Here is a 12297-nt window from a genome sequence, read left to right on the forward strand (position 1 = left end):
GCCTGGGCTTGAGTGGTTTCTAGGGAGCTCCCCTGATCATAAAGTCAACAGGGAAGGCCAGGTCCAGGTTCTAGAGCAGTGGGGGAAAGGGAGCTGGTAGGGCAAAGGGTCAACAGGTACATCTTTGCAGCTCCTCCCTGCCCTGACCCTAACATCTCTCTGTCCCCTTCTGTCCTGCTGTCAGGTTGGGCATTGACTTCCCTGTCTCCCTATCCCCAGAAACCTCCTTCCTGGCTTCCAACCCACCCCTCAGGCAGCATGGTTTCAGGGTCCCTTCCCTGCTTCCTCCTGGCCATTTGGAGTTGTGCATACATTCAGCCTGGACTCCAGGAGGTTAAGGGTCCCAAGAATCTCCCACATTCCTGGCTGGTTTCATCTCTCAATGCTTCTGCCACACCTAGAATCTACCTGCTGAGCCTACCAGACCTTGCCCACTTTTCATTTCAGGGCTCAGGCTGTGTCCTCTGTCCTCCCTTGCTGTCTGTGCTGGATGAACTGTTGCTACTGCCCCCAGACCCATGCACACTGCCCTGACACCTGAAGCTGAGAGCACTGACCGACCCCATTACTGGCTCTGACTTGCAGTACAGGGAAGATTGGTGTCATCCAGTAACTCCTTGGGGCTGGGATGTCATCAGCACATGGTTTATTCCCCAGGCCCATCATGGGGGTAAAAGGATGACATCAGGTCAATTTGGGAACTGGAGGGTCTCTTCCACTTCCAGCAGGGAGCAAGACCCTGTTGTGGCTGCCCTGGGCCTGGCTCCTCTTCACCTTCTCTCTGAATGACTTGAAAGACAGGGGGCCTATGCCAGTCCTGCCAGTATGATACACACTCTCCTAGCTCTGCCTAGGAAGATGAAGGCAGCTAGGGGCCAGGCAGCAGCTGCAGACTAGAGAGGTAAGTTATGATGGGGGTAATGGGGGACAGCTGGCTGGGTGGAGGTCAGGGTCACGGTGCATTGGTCTTGGGACTGGGCAGAAGGGAAGAGACCTGAGCCATAGTCCTTTTACTTCACTCCTGGGGCTAGGCCTATGCAGATAGCTGGCAAGGAGGAAGTGTTTTGTCCTAAAGTCCTCCAGACCTGGTTGTCAGCTCTGTGCCTCTAGAGCTGAAATGTGAGAGTCAAGGGTCCATCAGTTCCTCACCTCCCAATCTGCAGGACGGAGTCAGCAGGGACAGGAGGCGCTATTCCCAGTGTGTGCTCAGAGCTCTGTGAACCCAGCTGGGCACCCTATAATGCCACTCTCTAGTTATATGGCCTTAAATAATTCATTTCCTCTCTCCAATTTTCCCCACTTGCGAAATGTAGATCATTCCTAGGATTACTGGGAGCCACAAAGATCACAAATAGCATAATAGCACATTAAGAACTACTGTAAGAGCCAGGTGCAGTCGCTCATGCCTGTAATCCCAGTGACTTGGGGGGCTGAGGCAGGAGGATCACAAATTCAAGGCCAGCCTGGGCAACTTAGTGAGACCTTGTCTCAAAATAAAAACTAAAAAGGAAGGGCTGGGGATGCAGCTCAGTGGTAAAATGTCCCTAGTTTCAAGCCCCGTTACTGCAAAACAACAAAACAACAACACACCACAAGAGTAAACTGTCTTTGGCTGACATACACTGAATATTTACTATCACCTGCCTGCTTAATTCTTAGATTATTATAGCTCCCACATCTCACTGTGACCCTGTGCTGTGGTCAGAGCATGTAGATAGGGCATCAGGGAAAACCTTGCTGGTTGTGGGGCAGGGAGCATATTCATGTGAGCTGATCTGGGCTTCACATACCAAGTACAGGCTTGCTGTCCCATGAGGGGAGTACATAGATTAGAGGGATGTGTACAAAGGCCAGAGTGTGGGTGAACTTCATAATCAGGTAGTTGGAACAGATGGAACATGAGTGTGGGGTGATGAGGCCACATAAAAAAGCCCAGGATCATAGGCTTAGCTTAGGGACCCCATCCTGTTCACTAGACTCATTCTCTCCTCTTTACAAGGGCTCATCCTTGGAATTCAACTTCACACTGTGCTCTTCACAGCCTCCCTGACAGCTCTTCTGCATTCCATTCTTGGTGGACCCTTAGAGATCCCAGACTTCAAATCCAGATCACTGGGAGGACAGCTGGACCCATGGAGCACACAACTGTTCACCCACCAGATGATCTAGTACTTAAAAAAACGATACTTCCCAGTGTTGGCAAGGATGTGGAGAAACAGGCACTCACATGGTAAAACGTTCATACACTTTGACCCCAAAATTCTGCTTAGACCGATACATCCTGTATAACAGTAAGAACAACTGCAAATTTAGCACTTTCTATTTGCTAGAACAGTCCTACACACTTGTACATCCTACACTGCTTTAATACCCATCCTGAGGTGGGTGCTATTATTGCCATTGTACAAATGAGAAAACTAAGTCATTCAGAAGTCAACTTACCCCAAAGTATATTATGTCATAGATTATCTTTGGGGGACAGGATTACAGAAAGCTATTATTTACTTTTATGAATGTTGGCATTATTTGCATTTCTGTAGTTTATGAGATAAAAGGCCTTTAGCAGATCAAATCATCTTTCTTCCATAAACCCTGGAAATTCTGCTCTCCATTCCCCTAGGAAGGTCATCTGAGCGAAGGTCATCCTACCAGGCATTCCTAACCCTACTCCTCCCCGAGAACCAACTGGTCACATTTCACATCCATTCTCAGAGCTGAAATGGGTTTTACAGACTGAGTACAAGGTTGCCGGCTCAGGAAGAGGGTACCAAAGGCAGGGTGGCTAGGAGTGCCAAGATGCTGCTCCTTTGCTCTCTGTGCCATGCTGGCAGAGCTCTTTGCACTCATAGTGTTCAGAGACCTTGCAATGGACACCTTCTGGACAGACAGCTCCACTAGACATTCTGGGGCTGACCCCTTTCCATTCTCCCTCCTTTCCACCCTGCTGTCTGGCCAGCTTAGTATATCTCTCCTGGATTACCATACTGATGTCTCTGCACTGGTCTAGTTTTAACCAGGAGATGAAATGATATTTCTATGACACAAGTTCCTCTCCTGCCTAAAACCATTCCCTGCTTCCCTGTTGCTTGAGTGAAATCTGAGTGCTCTGTTGGTTTCCCTATCACCCACCCAGTGCTCTCTTCAGCCTCAGAGACTTTGCCTTCCATGTGCCATCTATTTGGGACAGTCCCTTCCTCCACTCTGATATTTCAGCCCCAATGCCACCTCCCCAGGATCATACATTGAGGTCCCTCCACAGGATCCTGAACTTTTCTGTAGGTCCTTGTAGAGGTTGGCTTATTACATTTGACAACTCCTTCATTCAAGGTCAGGACTTTGTTTGTCTTTTCATTGAGGCATTCCCAGCATGGACTTGGCTGGTGATTGACCTGTGACTGGCTCTGGGAATCCAAGAAACAAAAAGGACTGTAGATAAAGTGGGGCAGGTGTGGAGGTGAGGGAAGAAGCACCTGAAAGGTGGGGATGCCATGCATGAGATAATCATACCAGGTGAGAAGTAGACCTGGGGGAAGATGTGATTGTTTGGGGCATGCCAGGGACATTCAGGTAACGATGTCTGAGAAGTGTTCACAAATTTAGGATCCCACCTGCCCACCTCTCTAGGGTCTTCTTTGGGGCATGTGGACAACTACCTGCTGTTTGCCCGTTGGTCCCCATGCCATCTGGGACCAGACATCCATCACCTTCTTTAAATAAGCCAATTTACTAGTATCACCTAGCATCAAGGGAGCCATTTCACCCCTCTGCCCTTAATTTTCTAATCTTCAAAATGGGCACAATGGGAGCTCAGCATGAAGCTCAGCTCTATGGCACTTGATTATCAGGAGGTCTTGGGTTTGATTCCTCGGGACTGCAAAACAACTGGCAGCAACAAAAAGGGGGAATGCATAATGAAGCTTTTGTCACAAGGCTAAAACCTGCACACACCCTAGTGTGAAGCAATTTGATGAACCATTAGTGAACTCCAAGTTTGTGAGTGTGTGTGTGTGTCTCACACTGATTCACCCCTCCTCCCTGGGAGTGTGGAGAGGTTTAAGGAATAGAGGCCACGCTAGCAGCTGGCGCAGGGCTGCCATGGTGCAGCCAGCTGTGCCAGGCCATTGCCCTGTCCTCTCTGGGGTCAGGGCTTCGTTCACTCGCCGACAGGACGAGCTGTGTTATCAGACAGCCCAGCTGGTTTAGAGGTGGCCCCCCAGTGCTGCTAAATCGGGGCCACCAGCTCCTGCTGCAGGAAGAGGGAAACGCAGGCAGGATGTCCTCTTCAGTGACCGACAAGTCCTTTCCCATGAACCCCTGCTGACCTTGCCGGCCACGTGGCGGGGGCTCCCCCACTTGCCACCCGAGCCTGCCCCTGCCTAGGCCCAGCAGTGTTCGGAGGTGGCGTGGGCAGAGAAGCTGCGTGGGTGGGGGGCGTGCCTGCTGTGTGCTCCGCCCCGCAGGGGCAAGGCAGGCGACCTGATCCTCCTCCAGCACGGAATGCCCGTACCTTCCTGCTCCTAGACTTGTCCCCTCCGCGTAACCGGAAAACCCAGATCCCAGAGGAAGCTAGTGTCTGAAAAGGAACGAAAGTCAGGAATCCCTGGCTCCAGCTGGGATATGTCGGCTGCTTCTCTAACGCTGGTCGGTCTAGAGTGTGAGAGGTTCTTTGAATGCCTCTTCTTGCCCCCGCTCCCCGCGGGTCCAGTCCCTACTCAGCCTCATCACCACTTCCAACATCTTTCTGAAATTTGCCTTCCTGCTTGCCCCCAAGAGACTGCTCTAAAACACGGATCTAAACCCCCATCAGTCTCCCCAGATAAGCACCAGTTTTTTTGGATAGTGGAGCAAGCCTTCCTTCTGGAGTCCAAGGTTGGCCCCATCTGTACCAGGTGCATCTCAGAGGGCTGATTAGCACAGGGTAAGCCCTTGTGGAGAGACACCTGTCCTGTGGAGGTAAACACCCAAAGGACAGCAGGAGAGATGTGAGATAGACTCAGAGAGAAAGTTCTCTGTCGTGCTAAAACTTCACTTAATTTCTTTGAGCCCTCTCATTCCCTTCTGCCCCATGACACCCAAGTGCTCCCAAATTTCCTCCTTCCTTATCTGGCCTAGTTGTGGACAACTGGGGTCTCCTGGGAAGTCCCCAGTGGATGCCTTCCCATGAAGGCCACGCTTCTTCACATATGCTCCTCTTTCCAGGGTCCCCATCTGATAAATAGTCTTGGGCTCCACTCTATTTGCTTAAGCCAGGGATCTGTTACTGTTTCTGTTCTTTCTGCTATCCTGTTACTAACAATATTTCCTGGATTTATCCACTTGCTGTTCCCTGCCTCTGCCTCACCTAGTTTCCATCACCCTCTCCTGCCTGGTCCCCCAGCCTCCTGCCCCATCCCAGGCTCTAGCCTCATTTGACCACTGACTTGTCCCCATGAACAGTCTGCACTTTCCTGTCTTTGAGGGATTCTTTGCCCTGCTTGGAATTCCCTTTCCTGGAGTTCTGCAGACCCCTTCAGGAAGTCCCTAACTGGAAGTGACACTGCCTTCCTGTGCAATCCACAACCACCAGCTGGGTCTCACTGGGCCACTGAGCACTTTCATCCCTGGATTACAGACATATGATACCATATCTGTGTCCTGGCCAGTCTGGCACATAGGTGACCCCTAAAAGTCAGTGCTATGTCCAAACCCTTCAAGGACTACTCTGAGCAGGCACCATAGCTTGTGTCTGGTATAGAACTGCAGCCTCCTTCCCTGGCAACTGGGGAGTTCACCAGATAGTGCACTTGTCTGGGGCCTGTTGGACACTGCTCTGGAGAGGGAGCAGGGCCTCTTTAGCCAAATTGACTTGGTTGCCTCAGGCATGGTAGGCAAATAGGTAGCACCTGCATTTGAGTCCCCAGAGCACTGAACTAGGGCCAGAAAATCTGCAGGCACTAAGTAAAGTGGGCCCAGACCCCGAATCCTGCTTGCACTGACTTGCATCCTTGCCCCACTCCCATACCCTGGGTCTGGATTGGGACCAAAGAACACATATAACCAAGAGTGGGATGGCCATGTGTGACTCAGACCATGGCAAGGGGGTAGTATTCTCAGACCAGACCCATCTAGCTGCCCAACAGTCTCCTGATTCCCCTGCATGTCCCAGAGCTGGCTGTCCACTGTTCAGAGGTGTAAACAGCTTTTCTTCTAGACTAAGCTGAGGAAGACAAAGCATCTTGGGGCTGCTGTCTGCCATCTGCCCTCCCCATACAGACATTGCTGGCGCCAGACTGTAGAACTGGACCAGGATCCTAAGCCTTACAATCCAGCCTAGGCACATATAGCCCCTCAATGTTTGCCAGCCTGCCCACGGCTGTGCATGAGGAAACTCAGATACAGGGAGGGAAAAGGAGGGGCTCAGGCCACACAGTAAGAACTTAGGGATAGAGTCAGGATAAAAGTCTGGTTCAGCCACCTTTGGGGGAATCAAAGAACTTTTCTCAACTGCCTTCCTTGATTCTTTAAGTGATTTTTCTGCTGTCTGGGGGTGATGAGGATTGAACCCAGGACCTCCTGCATGCTAGGCAAGCACTCTGCCACTGAGTTCCATCCCAAACCCATGCACTTGGGAGTTCATGTTCCTGCTGTAGCACCCCAGTAGCCTGAGGTCTTCCTCAGCCCACGGAGAAAGGTGGAGCAAGATGCAGGGCTCTGGAGGAAGGTCTTTGTCTCTGTTAGTGTCTCCCCACCAGTCACACCCAGTTCTAGCCTGGGATATCCCCCCTTCAGCTAATACCCTCTCTTCCCCTTCACAGCATGATTTGCTGAGAGTCACTTATCACTTACTGTAGGGAATGGCATCATTTCCCTCTACTCCTCTACCTCCCACTCATGCTGGCCTCTCCTGGTTCTCCTGTACTTGCAGAATATTCCCATCTCTCTGGAAGACCCCCTCCTTCCAGGTTCCCTTCCTCAGAGTTCCCTACTGGACTCTACCCTGTTTCCACTTCAGCTACCAGCCCATTCTCCCTTCTGAGCTTCTGGTATAGTTGATTGCTGCCTGAGGGATACCTCTTCAAGATGTGTGTGTGTGTGTGTGTGTGTGTGTGTGTGTGTGTGGTCTCCCATTCCTCATCCTGCCCTTCACCAGGGACCCCATTCAATCCTAGACCCCACAGTCACTCAGTCACTCAACAAACACACACTGAGCATCTGTGAGATCCTGGCCCTGGGCTGGATACAGGGTACCAAGAAATGGCCCAGGGTCAGCCTCCTGATGAGGCCGACAAAGGCTCAAACAGATGTCTTTCTCCCTTTTCCCCCAAATTTAGCCATACCATCCTCACCTCTGCTGTTCTCAGTCCCTCAGCCTATGAAGATAGAGATGGTGAGCAGAGAACAGAATCCTGGTATCCCAAAGACCCAGATGAACTACTTCTCTTCCTACAGGTCTTCTGAGGACATTGAGAATTTACATTATGTCCTTGGTTTAAGTTTTTCCACTTGTAAAATGGGTCTGATACTGACTGTGATAATTAAGAGACAAAGTATATAAAGCCAATATTAAATTTCTGTTGCACGCAGACATATTGACGTTTCCATATCGCTCTTCAGGCCATCTAGCACTCCTCCCTCAAACAACAGGAGATCCAAGACACTCCCTCCATCGTTCACTTTCTAGAGACACCAGATCTTGTGTGGATTCCCAGCTCATTCTCTCCTTACCCTTCATGCTTTCCTCCAGGCATCTCCATCCAGTCCCTCTACTCCCTTCCTTGTCCCTCATACTTCCTTCTCTCCACCCCACAGTCTTGGGTCTGGTCTCTCCGCATATACTCAACACAAACCCTCCGGTCCTTTCCTTAAGACCCTTTGGTGGCGATCTCCGCCTTAATATTCAGTCTCCCTAGCTGGTCTTCAAGACTGCCTTCTTCTCAAATCCGAGGAATCCCGGTCTCGCACCACTTCTGTGAGCTGATCGCTTACAGACTCCAGATTAGTCTTAATTTTGCACCCGCATCCTCACCCCAGACGGCGCTCGCCTCGGGTGCCTGTTGGTTCCCGTGCACTTGTCCCTGCCGCTGCAGTCCCAGCCCTGGAGAAGGTGGACGCCCGTCCGGTGCGCCCTCTGCGGGACCTCCCGGGATGGACTTCCAGCGCTGACCCGAGGCGTCGGGAAGTGCGCACCCAAGTCTGGGGTCGGGCGGGGATTGCAGCCTCGGCGGGCGCCTAGGGAATAATCCCCGGTGCATGAGAACCGATTGTTAACGTGCGGCGCTGCACCAGGGCTCCGCAGGGAGAGCGAGTAAGGAAATTAAGGATCCAGGTTAAGGATACAGCCCCAAAGGGCCAGCCTACAGGGAAGCTAAGCCACCAAGGGTACAGCGAAGTCTGGGATCCGAAGGATTATCCCAGCGCCTACGCACAGACTGGTCGCTCTGTCCCTGACCCGGCTGCAGTCCCGGCCCGCTCTTTCCTCCTCCCGGCGGGCCCTAGCCCCAACTCGCCGTGCTCCATCCGGTGTCGGCATCCCCAGGCTCCTGGGCTGTCCTGTCCCCCGTCCGGACCCCACCAGTGCGATCTAACTACTTGCCCCCGCGCGCAACTCCCTTTAGCCATCAGCCCAACCCTGGCGCAAGCAGCTGGCTCGCGGCGCTCACCGTCGAGGAGTCCGAGGCAGAGCCACAGGCGCAGGCACAGCGCGGAGCCCCGCTGCATCTCCGGCCGCTGCGGCGCGGGTCGGACCTGCGCGGCCACCGCAGCTCTGGGCTGGGAGTGTGAGCGCGCCGCGCGAGCGCGGGCGGGGCCCCCACAGGGCCGCGGGCCGGGGGCGGGGTCGGGGCGGGGCTCTCGGAGAGGGCGGGTCACCGTGGCCTTGGACCATCCTTCGCACCTAGGTCCTTCCCAGACCAGCAAGAGTGCATCCAGCCTAGTTGGGAAGAGATCCCGCTTTGCACAGTCCAGGTCGAGGGTAACGGCTCTTTCAAGTCAACTACCGCCCTTCGGCCTCTTCAGGGCCACTCCGGGCGGCGCTCTCCGTACCGCAAGGTCGGTGGTGCGCTGAAGGCAACCGAGAGCGCCAGACAAGGACTAATAGAATATGTCATTGCGTGTTTTTCTGTAATCTCCTTCCATCGTAAACACTACGTTTACAGTAAGAAAGAAAGAAAAAAAAGCAATAATTCGACTTGAAAAGAGTAGTTAGTTAAATCTTTGAAAACATTCAGCAGACTTCGCCTTACTACCTCCATGGTGTCAATAGAAGTCGTACCCTTGAGCCCAGCACCAATATAATTGACCACTCCTCCTCACCCTGAAGGTCTGGCTTCAGCTTTAGATCTCTCCGAAATCATAAGTCCTTTTATCAGGTGACACTTTACTTTCTGACTTGGCAAACCCTACCACAGACTTCCTTTCTCTTTTTGGTTCTGTTGCTAGAATTTTCTTGTTCTGGATGACTATTTCAACCTCTCTCTTGCTTTTATTTACTCCTTTCACTCTTTTTCCATGCCCTCCCCCTAGTCCTTTGATCCTTGCCAGAAACCAAGACCAAATTGGTTGATAACAACTGTTACCAACTCTCTCAAGTACAGTTAAGAATTGAATATAATATTAAGTTGGAATCACAAAGTAGTGAGGAGAGTTTAGATAATCTAATAAACATTGTTGGGGGAAATTAGGTAACTGAATAACAAATGAAGTCAGATTCCTCTTTTCAAACTTGAATAATATCAAAAAAGTTATTGTAAGATGTGGTATACTTATGGAAAGTGTTTAAGATACCAGTGTATTGTAAGTATGATATAAATGTTTCCAACAAGGGATTTAGAATGGCACTAGCAATCCAGAAATTTCTTACATTTCCCATCACAAACCTCTTACCATTCCTAAGCCCCCAAGTTTCTAGTATCCTGATTTTATCTTTCCTTTCTTTTCTTTAATTTTGTCACCCAAATATATGTTTTCTTAGTGTTTTAATCTTATTTAAATGAATTCATACCACATATATTCTTTTACTCATAGTCAATTATGAGATTTATCTATATATTGCTATGTTAAACTATATCTTGCTTATTTTCATATCTGCATAGTATTCCACTGTTTGATACATCATAATTTGTCCATCTTCTCTTGATTCAAGTTTGAGTTGATACTGGTTTCCAAGTTCTGCTGCTATGAACACCCTTGTATATATCTTCTGGTGAACATATGCCTTACTTTTTCCCTCTCATTTGCTAGGTATGTGGGTTTTCAACTTTAATAGACAGTGCCAACTATTTTTTTCAAGTTATTTGTACCATTTAGCACTCCTATGGAAGGGTAAGTGGTGTGCAGGGCTCCACATCTTCACTCACATAATATTGTTAGTTTTGATTTTTAAGATTTATCCGTTTTAGTTGTTCTGTAGGGGCATCTCATTATGGTTTTAATTAGCTTTTCCCTAATTACCACTGAGGTTGAGCACATTTTTATAATTGGTCATATGGATTTCAAGTCTTTTGCTCTCTTATTTCTGCCCATTACCAGTCTTTTGATTTGTAGGAGTTCTTAATATATTCTAGACATAATTCCTTTGTCAGTTCTGGTTGTTATTGTTATGTGACAGATTACTCCGAAATTTGTGGTGAAAAGCAAAGACTATATTATTTTGCTCATTTTTTTAGGGTCAGAATTTTAGAAGGACTTGACTGTGTGATTCTTGGTTGGGATCTTGCATGTTTGGTTGCTGTCAGCTATCTGAAGTCTTGCCTGGGTTGGATGTCATCTGGGTGCTCACCTGGGGCTGTGGCCTGGTGTACCCTTTCATGGCCTTTCCAGAACAACAATCTCAAGGTAGTTGGACTTTGTGTGCAGGACATGGCTTCTCCAGATGAGTAACCCAAGAAAACCGGGTGGATGCTATATGCTCTCAAAGTAGTCAGAACCTACCCAGAGGCCATACTTGCTAACTCTTGATGGGAAGGAAGTGTATGCTGAAGAAAAGGGGAGATGCTATCAAAGGCATCTTTGAAAACATGCTTGATCGCAATGTGCTACAAATTCCCCTCTCACTCACTGTCTTAATTTTCATTCTTTTAATGGAATATGTATTTTGGGAGGTGGTGAAAGGGGACAGAAGATCTTATTTCTATTTATTTTCCTTCTGGTTGGTGGCATTTGTATTCTTTTTTTTTATATTTTAAGATGTTATGGACTTTTATTTTATTCATTTATTTATATGTGCTGAGAATCGAACACAGTGCCTCACATGTACGAGGCAAGTGCTCTACCACTGAGCCACAACCCCAGCCCTGGCATTTGTATTCTTTTAAAGGAATCTTTTATTTCGTCTAAGGTCATGAAGATATTTACCATTTTTAAAATCACTTACAAATTTTAATATTTTCTTTTAGAGCTATGGGCACCTCTAATGGCTTTTTCTGTAGTATGAAGTGGAGGAGAGTCAAGTTTATTTCTTTTTTTTCCCCCATAAGGATCTAATTATTCCATGATTGGTTATGAGATTGTCCTTTTTATACTGTTCTCTAGTTTTACCCTGGTTCTAAGTGAAGAGTCTCCTTCAAGTGGGTCACTTTCTAGGTTTTGTATTGACACCACCATGTCTTTACCTTAGCTTTAGAAAAGCCTTCATATCTGGTACTGTAAGTCTTTACACCTTGTTTTGCAAAAGTGTCTTTGCAGTTCTTCATAAGTTATAGTCTCATTTAAATTTTAGAAACATTTTGTCAGATTCTAGACACATGTCTTATGTTGGGACTTTGATTATAATTACTGTGACTAGTTTGGGGAACACTGGCTCTTCCATAAGCACAGATTATCTTTCCATTTTTAGATATTATTTGATTCTACAGAAAGTTATCCTTTTTGTGCAGAGCTCTTGAGCATTATTTCTTAGATTTATGCCTACAAATTTTAATATTCTTATGGTGTTGTAAAGAAAATCATGTTGGTGTTTCACTTTCTAATGATTCTTTTAATAAAAATGCAATGGAGTTTTAAAAATCAGGCAATTCCTTTTCTTATTAGTGATTTTTAAGGACTCTTTATATATATTCTAAACACAAGTCCTTTATCAGAACTATAATTTGCAAATATTTTCTCTTCATCTGTGGCTTATCTTTCCATTCTCTTAATATCTTTTGAATAGCAGAAGTTTAATTATGATGAAGTCCAATTTATTATTTTTTTCTGTTGTGGATTATACTTTGCCTGACATAACAGAACAGCATGGCATATCTTTTTATAACTTTAACTTTTAGCCAGTTTGTGCTTTTATATTTCAAGTTGTGTAAATTCTTATAGTCTACATGTGGTTGA

At 48.0% G+C, this 12297-nt stretch overlaps 1 protein-coding gene across 1 annotated transcript in view; it reads right to left on the reverse strand.

The window, feature by feature from the left end:
* Nucleotides 1-8751, reverse strand: part of FLT4 (fms related receptor tyrosine kinase 4) — a 46585-nt gene extending 37834 nt beyond the window's left edge. The window contains 1 exon segment of the mRNA XM_079144319.1: nt 8640-8751. Within this exon segment, the coding sequence (XP_079000445.1) occupies nt 8640-8697 (58 nt within the window). The 5' untranslated portion in view covers nt 8698-8751.
* Between the last annotated feature and the right edge of the window lie 3546 nt (nt 8752-12297).

This window comes from Sciurus vulgaris, assembly GCF_902686455.1.
Source record: "Sciurus vulgaris genome assembly, chromosome: 6".
In the NCBI taxonomy this organism is placed as follows: domain Eukaryota; kingdom Metazoa; phylum Chordata; class Mammalia; order Rodentia; family Sciuridae; genus Sciurus; species Sciurus vulgaris.